The sequence below is a fragment of the Engraulis encrasicolus genome, chromosome 24, assembly GCF_034702125.1.
Source record: "Engraulis encrasicolus isolate BLACKSEA-1 chromosome 24, IST_EnEncr_1.0, whole genome shotgun sequence".
In the NCBI taxonomy this organism is placed as follows: domain Eukaryota; kingdom Metazoa; phylum Chordata; class Actinopteri; order Clupeiformes; family Engraulidae; genus Engraulis; species Engraulis encrasicolus.
Window position 1 is genome coordinate 12,618,757 of NC_085880.1, and position 17,500 is coordinate 12,636,256.

Here is a 17,500-nt window from a genome sequence, read left to right on the forward strand (position 1 = left end):
GGAGCAATGTGGGGTTAGGTGCCTGAAACTCTCTAATCCAGGGTTTCCCAAACTGGGGTGCGTGTACCCCTGGGGTACCCACAAGGGGTGCGCGAGCTGAATTAAGCAATGGCAGATATGTGTGTTTTTATACAGCATTAATTAAAATTAAGTAGTTTTTAATTGTATGGTGAATTGTATGCTTGAAGAAACATCAAGTCCATTGGAAATGAGGATTCTCTCAATGACTCTGCATAATGTACAATGATTTGTGCAGGGAAGCCATATTTGAGTGGCCATAAGCACATCAAAACATTCGGTTAGGGGTGCTCGAACCAGATTGAAATGAACAAGGGGGTGCACAAGGAAAAAAGTTTGGAACTACGGCTCTAATCTAAAGGCCGACCTTCATTGAGCCCTGGCTGACCCATACGTTGATGCACTTGTAAGAACATGACAAATGAGTAATTTCACGTAATATTTTTGGTATTGTTAATGTATGCCTTGATGTCTGAGGAAATAACACATGTAATGCAGCCGTCACACGTATACGTACAAGTAATTTACAAAATCGTATAGACGTGTGGTACAATATCGCTGTGTGTGTGGGAATGCACAATATTGCAAGTGTTGTGATGCGAGGACCATGGGTGTCTATAATATAGTATGCTATTTGAAGCTTTCTTTCGCTGTGTGAGTGGGGATATATGAGGTTTTTGAATAGTGCTACTGAAACCATATCTCGACACAAGGCCTCTGAGCATCACAATGAATTTGGCCTCGGGCATGAGAGGGTGGTTGAAGTCTTGCACTAGTGATATACTGCATGCCAGAGGTACGCTATGTGTACCTTTATCTCACTGTGTGTGGATGAGGTCTTGAATGTGTATTGCGATTAAAAGAAATTCCCACTCTGTGGAAAATAAAGCATTCACGGTAACATTCACGATAAATAGTAGTCCATAAAAGAGCTGTAAAAAGACTTTGTAAATAATGAACCAAATATCAATAAAACGTTAACAAATTTTTGTAAATGAGTGAGAAATACGTTGTTAACACAGCGGACACAGCACAGCCACGGCAGTTCTGAAAGTTTGTCCTTCAAAGAGCAAAAGAGATGAAACCACTTGATATAGAAGTGTCCAGCTGGCATACACATAAAACTCACCCAAACACACATAAAACTCATCCACTCTGTGACGTCATGCAGGTTGGTTCTAACTCATTCACAAACATTGATTAAAGTGTTTTAACAATTAGTTCATTAGTGTTAATGAAACTGTGTGTGAAGTGTTAACGCATTTAAATTCAGAGTGTATTACCTCTCGACGGGATCTCTGAGCATGACGATGAACTTGGCGTCGGGCGTGAGGGCGTGGATAAAGTCTTGCACTAAGAAAGGGGGCTCCTCTAGCGTCCCATTGTTGTAGAAATACATCCAGGCGTTGTTGTCCCACATCGTCGACGCACTGGCCTCCCCTGTCACACAAAAAGGATACTTTGATAAGGCTTTTAGAAACATATTAATGAATGCTTATGAAGGTGGGCAAGGTTGCCATCTCTGATTGCACTTGGTGCACTTACAGTGCTTACTCCTTTGGATACAAGTCCGAAAGGCGGAAAAAGATGCGTCCATCTATGCACTCTGCCACCTTGTGGACCCAAGAGGGAATCACAATTTAAGGAATGCGTTTCAGACGGACCAGCAGACAGACCGAACGACCGATCGACAGACAGACAGACAGACAGACAGACAGACGGACATACCCTCTTATAGATATGCTAGGACGCATCTAATAACCCCAAATGGTTTCTTTTACCCAAATTCACCCCAGCTGTGGTTGGGTAGGCTACTGAATCTTTTAGCTACTTCAGAGGTTCATTACATATGAGCATAAGGTATGTTCCGTTTGAAGGCAGACACTGCGCTTGTCAAACGGTGATGTCAGGGTGCTTTTCAAAGGCTTGACTAGGAGGGACCTGCTTTGATGTTCGTTAGCAGTTCGTCTCATTCGTGACAAGCGAGAGGATTTCACACGTGATGTATTTGCTCGACCTCTTATGCCCTCTCCAATAGGGTCTGTGGGAACGTACTGTATGGGAGCTCTGTGAGGGCCGTATGACTATGGCGTGCTGTGTGTGTACATGTGCACTCAACATAACCCTATGCTAATGTACTTTAAAAAAAACTAACCCTACTTGGCATCTGGACTTATCTTTCTTTATATTTGGACCATAACTCTTTGTCACAAGATAAAGGAGGTGTTATGAAGATCACTTTCAGTATAAACTCAATTTTGACAAAATATGATGCAGTTACTGCCCTTTGCCTTTGTAAGTCAGTATACGTAGAATCTTGGAATATCTGGTATGAGGACCGTGCGAGGGTTGTGTGAGGGCCTCTTTGGCAGACTCAAGGCTATTGATCAGATCTGACTCATTTCTCTGATTTGCTCCACAGGTGTCTCCCTGCTTGATGATTGATGCACCATGCGATTCCTGATGAGGTTTCCCAGCTCACAGCTCACAAGACTTAATTCAACACTTAAAAGTGTATTATCGGGTATTAATTCCTGATGACCTGACACCCCCCGCCCCCCCTTCTCACAGCACGTCATGCTCCATACCATCCCAATTGCACACTGGGCTCCAGGGCAAAACACTGATGGGGCCCCCCTAGCCTGCCAAGGCTATAATGGGGCCACCACAACTAATACGAGAGGGCCCTGGGGCCTGGGGCAAATACCCTGCTTGCCCCCTGCAATGCATTAGGCCCTCACCACGGTCCCCATCACCTATCTAAAGCCTGGCTCAAACTACGCGACTATCGCGCCGATTCTCGGCTGAAAACCCCCCTTACGACAATCGCTGGAACGTTACCCCCAGGACCATCGCAAGCGATTGTCGGGAAAGATTTCCTCGTCGTGAGCGACGTTCTAAGATAGAACTTTGGCAGCTCAAAGAGTCGCCGGTCGCAAATCGTAGAAATCAAACAGTGTTTGATATTTGCGACTGGAAATAGAACGTCGGGCATTGTCTCGGTGGCTGCGAGCAGCGACAAGATTGACAGTTGCGATTCTCTTCTAGTGTGCAGTGCACCCCGACGCCAAAATCGGACACACAATCGTTAGTCGTGTAGTTTGAGCCTGGCTTAAGCCCATACCCGCCACACATCCCGCCCAACACAGCATATCAAAACACCTCCATACCCCACACATCTCTTCCCACACACAGCACATCAAAACACCTGCTCCATACCCCCTATCGCCATACTTCCTCCATTTCTGTCTTCCCATACCCCCCCTCCCCCTCGAAAAAAAAACATCTCCCTGGCCAGAGTGCCCATAACACACACAGACATACATACACATACACACACGCACACACTCTCTCTCTCTCTCTCTCTCTCTCTCTCTCTCTCTCTCTCTCTCTCTCTCTCTCTCTCTCTCTCTCTCCTCTCTCTCTCTCTCTCTCTCTCTCTCTCCTCTCTCTCTCTCTCTCTCTCTCTCTCTCTCACACACACACACACACACACACACACACACACACACACACACACACACACACACACACACACACACACACACACACACACACACACACACACACACGCACACATCTCACTCCACCCTTCAAGCCCCATTCATTCCCAGCCAGACTGCTCAGCCAGACACCAAGAGTGAAAGGCCGCCATTGACAGCGCCAGCCAGAGGGCATAAAAACAAAACACGGGCAGGCAGCACAGGCAAGGCCAGCACAGAGTCAAGACCTGGGAAAGTAATGCAGGCAGCATAGGACTAATACCAAGACCTGGGAACGTATTGTAGGCAGCATAGGACTAATACCAAGACCTGGGAAAGTAGTATTGTAGGCAGCATAGGACCATACCAAGACCTGGGAAAGTAGTATTGTAGGCAGCATAGGACTATACCAAGACCTGGGAACGTATTGTAGACTACTAAGACCTGGGCATATAAATCAGTGGATCTTCTCAAACTTTTTTGAACAAACAGCCCCTTGACCTCATTATAAGATTCTTAGCTTGTCCTAAGACTTTCAGACTTTTCCCAGGTATGGGGCTGTAGTAAACCATCTGGTTCTGGCCCCTATTTGACACCCTTGGTGACAGTCCCCTCTAGCCTAGCCTCTAGCTCCTGAGAACAGTCACAGATCTGCCCTTCAGCCCCTTCACAGTGTCAATGCACACACACACTGTCTGTATATCTGTACTTATTATTTGTATCTGAAAGTGCTGTTGCTATGATAATGTCGTCGACATTAAGACGCTTTGGATAAAAGCATCTGTCAAATATAATTTGAATGTAACATACGGTCTTTATTGTCAATATGACGTCACAAGTGGCTTCACACACTGCGTTTGGATTGGTCGGCCGGCAGCATTGCTATGATCACAACTGCCGTAAAGCAATTTTGTCAGCAAGATGCTAGCGGAGCCTGACTCATAAATGCCAAAGCTGTAAGAAATCAGAAGGACATAACTCCCAGGTTATTGTACATTTCATTTAAATCCACATTGGTTTCTCAGAACCCACCGTAATATTGCCAAGTTTCAGCCAACAGCGAGCACAATTGTCAGTTATTAGCGCCAGCCTTATGGGCTGCGCTGTCTCGACAGTTGGTTGGATGGCGAGATTGGACACTGTATGTAAACCCACTGTGCTATGGTCCTCCTTGACTGAGGAAACCTGAGCATGGTCGGCAACCCCTTTGCACCCCTTTGTTAGCTGTGAAGGCACATTTCTTGTTTGCGCTACGTGCTGTCTGTCACAATGGTAAAAAGTCAAAAACAAATGTGACTTTTCTTCTTTCTGAAGTGCCTTGATTTAAATTCTCCATTAGTGCGCAGTGTAATGGGAAGGCAGTCTGGTATTATTTATCTTGTGTTCTCTCCAGCAGCCATCGGGCTCTGGCAGCTACATGCTCTGTATGTAATGCATCGCATAAATAAATCTTAATATTGTTATTGCTATTATGCTTTACTGACAGGGGAGTGCTTTGTTTGTGTTGTGCTGTGCTGTGTTGTGTTGTGCTGTGTTGTGTTGTGTTGTGTTGTGTTGTGTTGTGTTGTGCTGTGTTGTGTTGTGTTGTGTTGTGTTGTGTTGTGTTGTGTTGTGTTGTGTTGTGTTGTGTTGTGTTGTGTTGTGTTGTGTTGTGTTGTGTTGTGTTGTGTTGTGTGTGTGTGTGAGAGAGAGAGAGAGAGAGAGAGAGAGAGAGAGAGAGAGAGAGAGAGAGACAGACAGAGAGAGAGAGAGACAGAGAGAGGCAGAGAGAGACATAGAGAAAGAGAGAGTGCATGCTCATAATTAAAGTATGGCTTGTTTAATAAAATCCGACAAGCGCCAGACGGCCAGTGATTTGCAGTCAAAGATAAGAATTGACGGGCAATTTGTAGATAAAATTGAGAGAGATGTACAATCAGTCCCTCACATCTCATCTCCTCGTTATATGAACTATGATAGGCTTAAGTTTGATGGAATAACAGAACAGTGTGTGTGTGTATGTGTTTGTGTGTGTGTGTGTTTGTGTGTGCGACTGTGCGTGCATGTGTGTCTGCGTGTGTGTGTGTTGTGAGTGTGTGTGTGCATGCGCGCATGTGCGGGTGCGGGTGCGCGTGCTTGTGAGTGTGTGTGCATGTGTGTGTGTGTGTGTGTGAGTGTGTGTGTGTGTGTGTGTGTGTGTGAGTGTGTGTGTGTGTGTGTGTGCCTGCGTGCGTGTCCTTGGCTATGCCCTTGTGCTGGGCCTGCCCATGGTGTGATTGCTGCGGCATCCTCATCTCTGTATCAGTGATGATGCCGTTTTACAGCGGATCACAAATCACACGTCGCTTCAGTCTCCACAACGGCAGCAGCGACAGCCGCCCCTGACCGCTTCAGAGATTGAGAGATTAAGGCAGACACAGGGCATCCACCCGACAGAGAACACACACACACACACACACACACACACACACACACACACACACACACACACACACACACACACACACACACACACACACACACACACACACACACACACACACACACACACACACACACACACACACACATACGCACACTACCACCCACCATACCTGATTCAGAGACAGAAAGATGAAGATTAAGGCAGACTCGGGGAATCCACCCAACACAGTGAGTGAGCTCTGAACCCTCCAAAACAAACAATGCAACGAGTAAATAAAATAAATACCTAGCTGAGCTGTAGCCCACACCTTCACTACATAAGCAGCCACTGTGTGTGCAAAGTGTGTGCAGAGAGTGAAAAAGAACTGCAAACCAGAACAAGGGAATCACGTCATCTGCGCTACTAGTGTCAAGGACTAGTCACCAGGACTATGATGAAGACGCTTTGTTGAAACGTTAGTCTAATGCACTCTAAATAAATAAGAAAAAATCGAAAAGACATCCATGTGGCAATGGATTTTTTCCCTTTTCACAGAACTGTAAATCACTTTGGATAAAAATGTCAGCTACGTGTACGTAATGTAATGTAATGTAATGTAATGTAATGCATTGTAATTATAACACTGTACCAATGATGATGTCCCGTTTGCCGCGGCCCTTGGCATAGTCGGCCAGCAGGCCATCGTGGATCTGGAAGGCGGCCATGTCCATCAGGTCCAGGTAGTCCTTCATGAGGGCCGGGGGAGGGGGGCCCGTGAAGTTACGCCGGAACACACCTGAGGCAGGTAAGGAGACGGATGATGATTCAGCATTCAGCAGGAATCATGCAGTATCATATAATATCAGCAGGCATTGTATCATTTAATATAACACAACATAACATACACACGATTCAGCATTCAGCAGGTATCGTACTATAATATAACACAAATACACAAAAACTACAACAGACCTACGTATATACGTATAATACAGTACAATATGAGAGTGCTTGTATTGAATGTTGCTTTGTGTTGTATAATGTGAATTACAGGTATTCTGTATGTATTTTATTGAATTGTGTACATTGTATGTGCTTTATATTGTTTTATAGTTGTGTTTGTGTTAAAAGAGAGAGAGAGAGAGAGAGAGAGAGAGAGAGAGAGAGAGAGAGAGAGAGAGAGAGAGAGAGAGAGAGAGAGAGAGAGAGAGAGAGAGTGAGAGAGAGAGACATGAGCAACCAAATCTGGGCCCCGTCTTACCCTGGGCCGGGGAGCACCAGCTAATTTGACCCATTTTCCCCCACCAATGTTGGCAGGCGTGTGTCTGTCTGTCTGTCTATCTGCCTGTCGACTTACAGTACATGTCTACCTGCCTGTCTGTCTCCCTGTCTGCCTATCTGCCTGTCGATGTGCCTTCTGCTGCTAAAGAGCATAACAAGTGCAGGTGAGCTGATCATGCCCTGGCCTGGGCCCGGAGCTGGGCTGGCCTGGGGCTGGCCTGCCTTTATCACTGTGGTTCCCAACCTTTTTTGGCATGGGACCCTATTTTGACATCCCAAGTTTCTGGGCACCCCATACACATTTTTGATTGAGCTACACAAGTTGTAGGGCACTTATATAGATATTTAGACATTTAGATATACAGTATAGACATGTAGGACAGTCTAAGATTGTAAACGGTGTTTCAAAGAGAATATAGAATAATTTGGCCTATTGTATGTTATATATTAATAAGTAATATTTATCAGTATTCCTTTTCACACACTTTCAGACATATCAGGCGACCCCATTTGAATTTCAGGCGACCCCAAATGGGGTCCCGGCCCCAGTGTTGAAGACCACTGCTTTAGCGGTTCCAGGGGAAAAGGGCAGTGCTGAGGGCCTCATTGGCATTCAGGGTGGCAGGCATGCAGCCGACATGACTCCAGCCGTGGTGGCGTTTGGTAAATGTGTTCAGGAGTGCTATCAGGCACGTTGCGATGCATGTGGTCACATTAGGTAAATGTCCTATCAGGACACAGCATGCATGCGTATCAGTAGCGCATTCTTTTCTCCCAGGCAGGCAGACACACAAACACAGATCGATCCCGACACAGACACGGACATGCACGTCGTACACACACAGAGCAGAGACAGACTGACACACACACACACACACACAGGCATTACACACACACACACACACACACACACACACACACACACACACACACACACACACACACACACACACACACACACACACACACACACACACACACACACACACGTAGGCATTCACTGACACAGACATGGACACGCACACACACACACGCACGCACGCACACACACACACACACACACACACACACACACACACACACACACACACACACACACACACACACACACACACACACACACACACACACACACACACACACACACACACACACACACACCATCAGCCCACCCCACCACAGCGAGCACAAAAGGCTATTCACAAATGCAGAGCACCATGTGATCTTTGTCTTTGCTGCTTGAATGTGTTCCACGCTTTTGGGTCATGGTGCTGCTGTGAAATGTGATTACCCGCTGCCACTGGGCAGAAAATGCCAATTTCATAAATTGTTACATGGCCGATAAAAGATGAAAGACAGAAAAAAAACACTCAACAGCCTGTGATGTTTTGGGAAAAAAAACACTCTGCTTGTAAATGTAAACCTGTGTTGTGAACAAACATCTTCATTCTAACCCCTCTTTGTAATTGCACTTGTTGTTCTGTATATCTCCTGTGCACTTTCTATTTGCTTGTGATGTTGGCTTGATTATGTCCTCTTCTGAAAGTCGCTTTGGTTATAAAGCGTCTGCCAAATGCAATGTAATGTAATAATGTAATGTAATTTTACGTACCACCACTGGTGATGTTTTCTTTAGAGAGACTTCCGTTTGGCTTCCTTAGCCTATTACGCTAGCCTCCGCCTGAGAAATTGAGATCATCTCCCCATGGCTTCCGACTGGGCTCAAGAACGAGTTGTACGAAAACATTCATTTATTTGCTTTGTAATAATGAGTCATTTCACTCTCTAGTGAAGGTAAAAAAAACTTGATTCATTGACCTTGAAAATGTTGCACAGTGTCACTTTGAAGGTTTATGGGCTTGTTCCACCTGCAGCCGCCAGGCCAAAAGTAGCTAGTAAATTAAAAACCAGTACTGTGCACGGAAACATCATCATCATTTAACATTTAAAATTTAGAACCTGCACTGTGCAGACACATCATCATAATTTTCAGCACAAGGGTGACATTTTTTTGCATCAGTAATGTCCCCGAAACTACTCGAATCAGAGCTCGATCGAATGTACCTAATTAAAAGCATCGTTTAAATTTCACTTTGATAAGCATTACCTAATAGGCTCATGGCGGTGTTCATCATTCATTTGGCATTTCGTTCGCATAATAAGGAGTTTAACGCAGCTTTTTCACACACAAAAAAAGGAAACGACCCTCAAGAACCGCTGAGATTGATTTGATGGGAATGCGCGTCTGTCTAAAGAGTGGCTTCGCTACTGTAAATCTTATGGGATTGTGGGGCCAGCTGAATTTAAATGAGCCGCATGACTGCGAGTGTGTGAGAGTGGGCGCCATAAATATTTAACACCTCTATAGACACTATATCACCAGAAACAGCTTCAGCAGCACTTTGGAAAACGCCCGTGTCAATGGCCGTAAATAGCCAGCCATACCTCCCCTCCGCGCCCGCCTGCGTTATTTCATCACGTCGCACCACGACACGATATATACCAAATGTATAGTGCGCACAAGCACAAGAGTTTAATTATTATAAGCACAGACGCTAGACACTGACTCCACATTTGGGTATATCTCTCACACTTCGATAACAATGCCACACATGGCTGGCTGGTTGGAGGGGGGGGAGAGAAATAAAACCCTGGAGACAAGGAGACTGTAAGTCAGCTATAAGTCACATTGGCGCTGTTTGTTGCGGGGCGCTGATAAGAGAGAGAGCAGGGCAGGGTATGCAGAAAAGATAGTCTGGATGTGGTCCAACAGCACTCTTTATTTCCTGGCCAGGAAAATACATCCGTCACTGGTGGTGAGACATTCAGAGATATTACACTGTACATTCCGCAGGGTTAATTCAACATCCAACGATAAAGAGAGTCGAAGTTAACACTCTTCAGTGTTGGTGCTATTCTCTGAGTGCTAAATTAGCACTGCACGAGTCACTGTGTGTAGACCAAAACAACCCGGGGCACTGTGTGTAACCACACCATTGTTGCAGTGATTAGGCACAGTTCAGCTTTAGGCACAGTTCAGCTTTAGCCGCCCCTCTATCTACTGAAAATAAAACTCCACTCACATCAGCACACTCCGCTCGCATCAGTGATAAATGCAATCAAATTTGGTTTCAGATTACACAATCCAGGAAAGCCACTCATGTTGATTCCTTCCCATATCTGCTTGGTTCTCTCTCGCTCTCGCTCTCGCTCTCGCTCCATCTCTCCATCTCTCTCTCTCTCTCTCTCTCTCTCTCTCTCTCTCTCTCTCTCTCTCTCTCTCTCTCTCTCTCTCTCTCTCTCTCTCTCTCTCTCCTCTCTCTCTCTCTCTCCTCTCTCTCTATCTCTCGCTGTCTCTCTCTCTCTCTTTCATATCTCTTTGTGGTTCCTCTTCCTGTGCGTGCTTTTTTGCTCAGCTTTGCTCTGTCAACTCTGCAGCCGAGCAGACTCCAAGCCCTGTTCACACACCTACACACACCCATACACACACGCGCATGCACGCACACACGCGCACGCACGCACACACGCACACACACACACGCACGCACGCACGCACAAACACTCACCCATCCCAACTACCACAGCACAACACAGCACAGCACATCCATCCTCCCACCCATCCAGCTAGTACAGAACAGCACAGCCCGCCTGGCACGCACTGTACAGTATAGAGTCCATGTGAAGCACTCTCGCCTCGTCTGTCTGGTCCATCAAGGCTTTCTGAAATGATCTCGAAGCCCTGGCCCGGGGCCTTGTGTGCTGCCTGCCTGCTGCACTGTGCTGCTGTCACTCAACACAAACACACACACACACTTCAACACACACACTCCTCTCCTCCAGTCCGCAAACTTTATCTGACCCATATTTGAAGTGTCCTCTTGTTTCCTTTGGCTGAGCCTCTCCACTGCAACAACAGGATGCGGCCTACTGAGGAGGTACAGGATGTACCCTACCAAGTATTCACACACGCAGCGTGAACTCACCACTATCAAGCTTCGTGCCCTTCCGACTTCATGCATTTACATAATAGCGCTCACCCCTCTCTCTCTCTCTGCACATTGAAGAGCCATCACACAACTAGCCTTTGATAGAGAACGAGCTCTTCCAGACAGCTACTGAAGTGGTAGCCACCACGGGAATGGAACACAAGCTGCAACGCCAGACATAACTAACTACCTAAGAAGTACAGTATATACTATATATGTATGGGTGAAAGACTGCTTTCTTGGGCTCAAACGTCAGGTGGAGTAACAACATTTAATGCCCATAAATTAACTTGTAATGTAGTTGATATGCTGCAATAAATATACTTCTTAAATAGTCCACTAAAAACAAACAAACAAACAAAATCCACACAATAGTGGAACAGGCTGTCAATGCACCGCCCTGACAGGAACTACTGCTGACACGTCACTGACCCATATTAACATACAGTACTAAGTATGTAGCCTATATGTAGTCTGGTGATATTGTGCGTGGGCAAAAACACGTAAGTCCTTGCATGTAGAGCATTCGCTTATGTATTTGCAGCTATTAGACTTAGATTTTACTGCATCGCCATTCCTAATGGAAAATCGAAATGCCTTCGTTCATTCTTAACATGACTTCATCTACTACCTAATTATCTCAAATAATTATGTCATCTCCATAGCCTACCTCATCAGGCTAGCATATGGCGATCTGGCTAATTAGCTTGTCACGCCTGCCCGGCTCAAGAGCTGTGTTAATTAGGAGCAGCCGAGGTCAGCCAACTGGCTGAAAATACATTTGTGGCCAGAGGTTTACACTTAAACATTTCCTTCTAAGAAGCCGTTTACACGTATGTGGATATTTTTTGAAAATGTATTGGCTTTGCCCTCTTGCTTACACTAAACAGAGTTTTAGAATGCACATTAGTCATCTCTTCAATGTCACCCTGAAATAGCACAAACGTTGTATACTATATAATGTTATATATGTAAAGGGGCACAAGGTAGGATTAAAAGGTCAATGAATTACCACCCCTCGTCAGCCGTTGCTTCAATGAATCATTAGAAAGTGACTCTTCAGGCCGCTTTTGTTGTCCGCTGTTAGAAATCCCCACATGTGAGGGGGAAAAAAAGACTGCCGCTGATGTGAAGCAGGAAGCATGTTCACATTTGTATCCACTGTTGGTACTGCAGGATGAAAAACAAGACAGTGTCGATTTTTGAGACAGGCATGTCCGTGGCTACCACGCAAACTCAAGGGAAAATTGCAGAGGGTGGCTGTACTGTAGTTGCCTAGTTAACACCAGATCTAATCACAAGTGAGATTAGGTCTGGGGAGTTGCCTATTGTAAATTCCGTAGGGGGGCAGAATACGTGGCTATTATGACACACTGCCCTGCTCTCTGATTGGGCAGAGAAACTGTTAAGGTCGGAATGCTTGGCCATTATGACACAGGGCCCATGATTTTGGACGTTATGAGTCATCCTCGCCAGACTGTCTTTCAGATCGAAACGATTGTGTAGAACTAAAGGCAGTATGGGAGCCCCAGGCTAGTACTGTAGTAGTCACTGCAAAAAACTTTACTACCATAGTCCTACACCACTTTGACAGTGCGCAGGGCCTTTAGTGATACATTGCCTTTCTGCTTAGAGATTATTTATACTGGGTTCAAAAGGATAGATACTCCTAGTACTCTACCGTGTTTCACGCGTATGTTGCCATAACACAGTTGAAAACAGTATTGAAAAACATGTTGGATGAATGTGGGCAATCTAAAAATGCAGACCCATACTCAGCCTGTGGTCAGTATTTTGCCTGAACTGGATGTCTGATGGGCATATTGTTTTTGTGGATGTGCTCACCCCAACCTCCAAACGGCGTGATAAATCATAGGCACCACTGAATCTGTCTGCCACTTCTGGGGGTCGTTCTTTAAAAGTTTGAGCCTTCTGTTCAGAATCCATCACATGTCAGTGAGTGTAGTGCAGCGAGAGCAAAGAGTATAGTGTGTGTGTGTGTGTGTGTGCGTGTGCGTGCGTGCGTGTGTGTGCAAGTATGTGCAGGTTTGTGTATATGTTTGTGTGTGTGTGTGTGTGTGTGGGTGTGTGTGTGTGTATGTGTATGTGTATGTGTCTATGTCTGTGTCTTTGTCACACCCCACACACCGAATCTCTACCGGGTCTGTGTGAGTGCGTATGTGCGTGTCTGTTTGGGTCTGTGTGTATGTACAGAATGTCTGCGTCTGTGTGTATGTCTGTGTCTCTGTGTGTATATATGTCTGTGTCTGTGTGTATGTGTGAAAGTGCGCGTTACCAACACACCCCTCACACCGAATCTCCTCCTGGTCCACCAGTGGGGCTCCTTCATGGGTGTGAAGAGCACGTCTGGGTGGGTACGCAGGCGGTCGTACAGGTCCGTGGTGCCGCATTTGGGCTGCCCGATGATGTAGAAGTAAGGCAGGCAGCGCATACGATACCACCGCCCATCTCTCTCATAGATGTGTTCCCTATATGATGTAAGTATAGAGTATAAAATACAATGTTTAAATGCAATAGAAAGTAACATTTGGGCTGACTGATGATGTAGAAGTAAGGCAGGCAGCGCATACGATACCACCGCCCATCTCTCTCATAGATGTGTTCCCTATATGATGTAAGTATAGAGTATAAAATACAATATTTAAATGCTGATGATAGACACACTCTCACTATAAAGTAAGAGCCATTTAAATGTTTCAAGACTTAAGATTTAACCTACCGTAACATGTACAGTACTTATTAGCAGCATACCGCACTTGGTATTTGTTAGTCACTGAAAACGTAACATTTGGGCTTACATAAAAACTACAAACCATGGTATGCAATGTTTAGTATCAATCATGCTATGTGCATCACCTCAGTGCTCCCCACAGGTCCTGGAAGCGAGGCGAATAGCGAATGTACATGTTGCTCTTGTAGATGTCAGCCGAGATGTTGGCCGCGTGCTCCTCGTACCAGCACGGGTTCTTCACGCTCGTCAGGAACTTGTGAGGGATGACGGAGAAGATCTGTATGTGTTTTTGTGACAAAATTGCAGAGACGAACTGTCAACATCATTCATACAGTACACTTCAGTATGCACAGATTTATAGGTCAAATTAAGAGTCCCCGGAACACTCTGGAATAGAGCTTGAAAGTGACGTCACTTCCCCCGATTTCATGGGACCTCAACAGCGTTTTTAGCCGAAAATCGTAGCATGTATTCCAATGGCGACATTAAAATGATATTTCGATCCCCTTCGAGTTGTGCCACGAGCTCCACATATGTTGTTTCTGATATTTTTGTTTAATTTTTCGTACGAACCCCTAAACTTTTTAGAAAGCTGTGTTTCTTCACATTTTTCATGCAGACGGCCTCGGAACAAAACATTGATACTTCTGTCTGAGTAATCTTTATCTTGTCTCTTTAACAGCATATTTGTAGCCCAGCGCATGTAATGACTGAGATCGGAAGATATTTACTCCCTACCATGTTGTTAGATGGTCAGCTTAGATCCCGTGAAATGCGGAACTAAGGGGCGGGACTTTCAAGTTCTATAAGGTGTCTTCTCTCAAAGGCCCTTCAGTCCGGGATGACAGTAAACGCATGTGTGAGGAATGTTTCCGATTGCAGGAATATTCAGGTTTAAATGGAATTATCCGGAACCTGTTATAAACCGAAAAATAACAACATTCTGATTGGTCTGTAATTCGTCTGATTGACGAACTGGAATATTCTGTGGATTTAATGACTCAGTGTCATCAATGACCTCTGTTCTACCTACTGGTGTGGGATTTGAACCCATAAACCTTTTTATCCAATTTCCTGATCATTAGGGCACGGCTGCCCAAATTGGTTAAGCAATGTGACACAGGAAGCTTTGTGTAATTTCCATTGAGATCAATAGAGTATCTCTCCTTTTCTTTCTCACTTTATTACAATAGTTAAATCAAGGCCTTGAATAGGTAGGCTACATAAGCAGAAATATAGGCCTACTGAAACACAAGGTGTGTCGTATGTTTTTTTTTGTAGAAATTGTCAGAAGCTTTGAGCTGCAAGCTCTGAATGAAAAGTGTAGCACAAAAAATGATGCATTGTGATTAATGTGTATGGCGCGATGAAAACCAACACAGGCAGCGAGCCAGAAAATGAATCAGAATTAATCAGACATTAGAAAGTAAAACAAGAGGAGTAGAATGAGTCTGACACCACAAATCAGAAGAAAGGGCACGGAAATAAAACGTGCAAGTCTAGGCATTGCTAAAGAGAGTAGAGGAGCTAGATTTGAAAAAGAAGTGGAGATGAGGAGATCTCATTTCAAATCCAAAACCCAATAGAGTTATACGTATTTTGAGGAAAAGAAGCATTTGCAAAATGCCATCCAACTGACATGGGATTATTTTTACAACATTTTCTTGAAAGTTTTGATGAAAAGCATCCACCATCCATTAACCAAATAATCAATGTCCTAAATAATGTTCTATCAACTACTGCATTTCATGAGTTTGTCTGTGTTTCTACGTACGTACGTGTATGTACATACATATGTACCAACACACACCTCACACACACACACACACACACACACACACACACACACACACACACACACACACACACACACACACACACACACACACACACACACACACACACACACACACACACACACACACACACACACACATTTGGTATGTGCATTTCTAGACACTAAAAAATATTTGATATATATATATGTATATGTATATCAACTTACATGTGGTTCATGGTCCAGCAGGTCTTTGAGCTCAGGCAGTCTCCTGTGACTGAACTCCACTTTGGCTACGATGCTCCTCACGACCTCCTTCAGGCTGGCATAGTCCCTGACAAAGGTCAAGTTGTAGGGGTTATGACCTCCCATGTTGCTGCTACTCATAACCTGGAAGTGGTACGGCGACGGGGTCAGCAGGAGACCCTTCTTGTCCCCGTTGAGGACGTAGGAGGCCGTGATGAGGAAGGCCACGGTGACCACAAACAGGAAGCTGTACAGCTTGACCTTCCTGTCCCCCCAGGGCCACCACTGCCCCCTGTTGACGTCCACCAGCGCCTGCAGGCTGTCCGACCTCTCGTCCTCCAGGTCCGAGGCACTCTGCGGCAGCAGGCCAGGCCCTCGCTTGTAGTTGTAGTCCTCAGCCTGGGCAGGGAGGCTAAGGCGGCCATATTTGTAGTCCATTTGGAGTCTAAGTGGGAGGCGTGGATCAGGGTAGGGTGGAGAGAAAGCTGTAGCGAGTCGAGGGCAGTGATGGCAGGAGGCTCAGAAGACTTGGAGGCAGGGGGTGCCCAGAGTGACATGAGGATCATCTGTGATGGGGAGATGATGACGGATGCCCCTCTCCGTCTCCACCTCCATCACAGACACAGATACTGGTGCTGATGCTGATGCTGCCCCCAAACGGTTGCCCCAGTGACCACTTCAGATAATGAGATGTTGACACGCTGATGCTGCCCCCGCTGGTTTCCCCGGCAACCACTCCAGATGCTTATGCCGATGCTGACGCTGCCCCCCACTGGTTGCCTCGGTGACCCCTCCAGATGCTGTGTTCCAGAGTGTGGGGGGACCACCCACGCGGGTGCGATGAAGGATGATGGAGGATGTGGGGGATCGGTCGGCCAGCCAACCAGCCAGCCAGTTGGCGTCTAGCTCAACCTGCTGTCACCCTGAGGATATAAAAAGAGAGGCGTTAGGGGGACATTGCAGCCACCCACCCACACACCCAGGCAGCCATCCGTGTACCCTGCTGTAAACACAAAGCTAAATACAGACACGGACGCCTTTTAGAGGGAGGCAATCGATCAGGCTTATCTGCGTCCGCCCACAGATTTCTTTACCTCGGCTAGCGTCCGCTGCGCTTTACTTTTTGCACCTATTTCAGACATGCTTCTCTCTCTCTCTTTCTCTCACTTTCTCTCACTTTCTCTCACTTTCTCTCTCTCTCTCTCTCTCTCTCTCTCTAACTCATTCTCTTTCATTCTCTCTATCTCCATCTATTTCTATCTCTCTCACACACACACATTCTCTCTCTCTCTCTCTATCTCCCTCCCTCTCTCTCTCTCGCTCTCTCTCTGTCTCTCGTGTGCAATTTGTTCTTGGCGACAAAAGCTTATAAATAAAAGATAAATATATTTATTTTTTTGTCGCCGGCCAATTCAAGTGGGTCTAGGTCAAAAGAGAAGCTGGGCAGAGGCAGGGCGAAAAATAAAACATCACACATCATCACACATGGCACCCAAATGGCTGTTCAAAGCAAATCGCAGCAGCAACAGCAGCCACAGTCCACAGAGGCATGCTATCAGGAGGGAAGCGGGATTT

At 45.8% G+C, this 17,500-nt stretch overlaps 1 protein-coding gene across 1 annotated transcript in view; it reads right to left on the bottom strand.

Annotated features, from left to right (window-relative positions):
* Positions 1-17,500, bottom strand: part of chst15 (carbohydrate (N-acetylgalactosamine 4-sulfate 6-O) sulfotransferase 15) — an 88,220-nt gene that overhangs the window by 18,955 nt on the left and 51,765 nt on the right. Inside the window, 5 exon segments of the mRNA XM_063191893.1 lie at positions 1,302-1,458; positions 6,533-6,679; positions 13,455-13,648; positions 14,025-14,179; positions 15,908-16,848. Coding sequence (XP_063047963.1) covers positions 1,302-1,458; positions 6,533-6,679; positions 13,455-13,648; positions 14,025-14,179; positions 15,908-16,363 — 1,109 coding nt within the window. The 5' untranslated portion in view covers positions 16,364-16,848.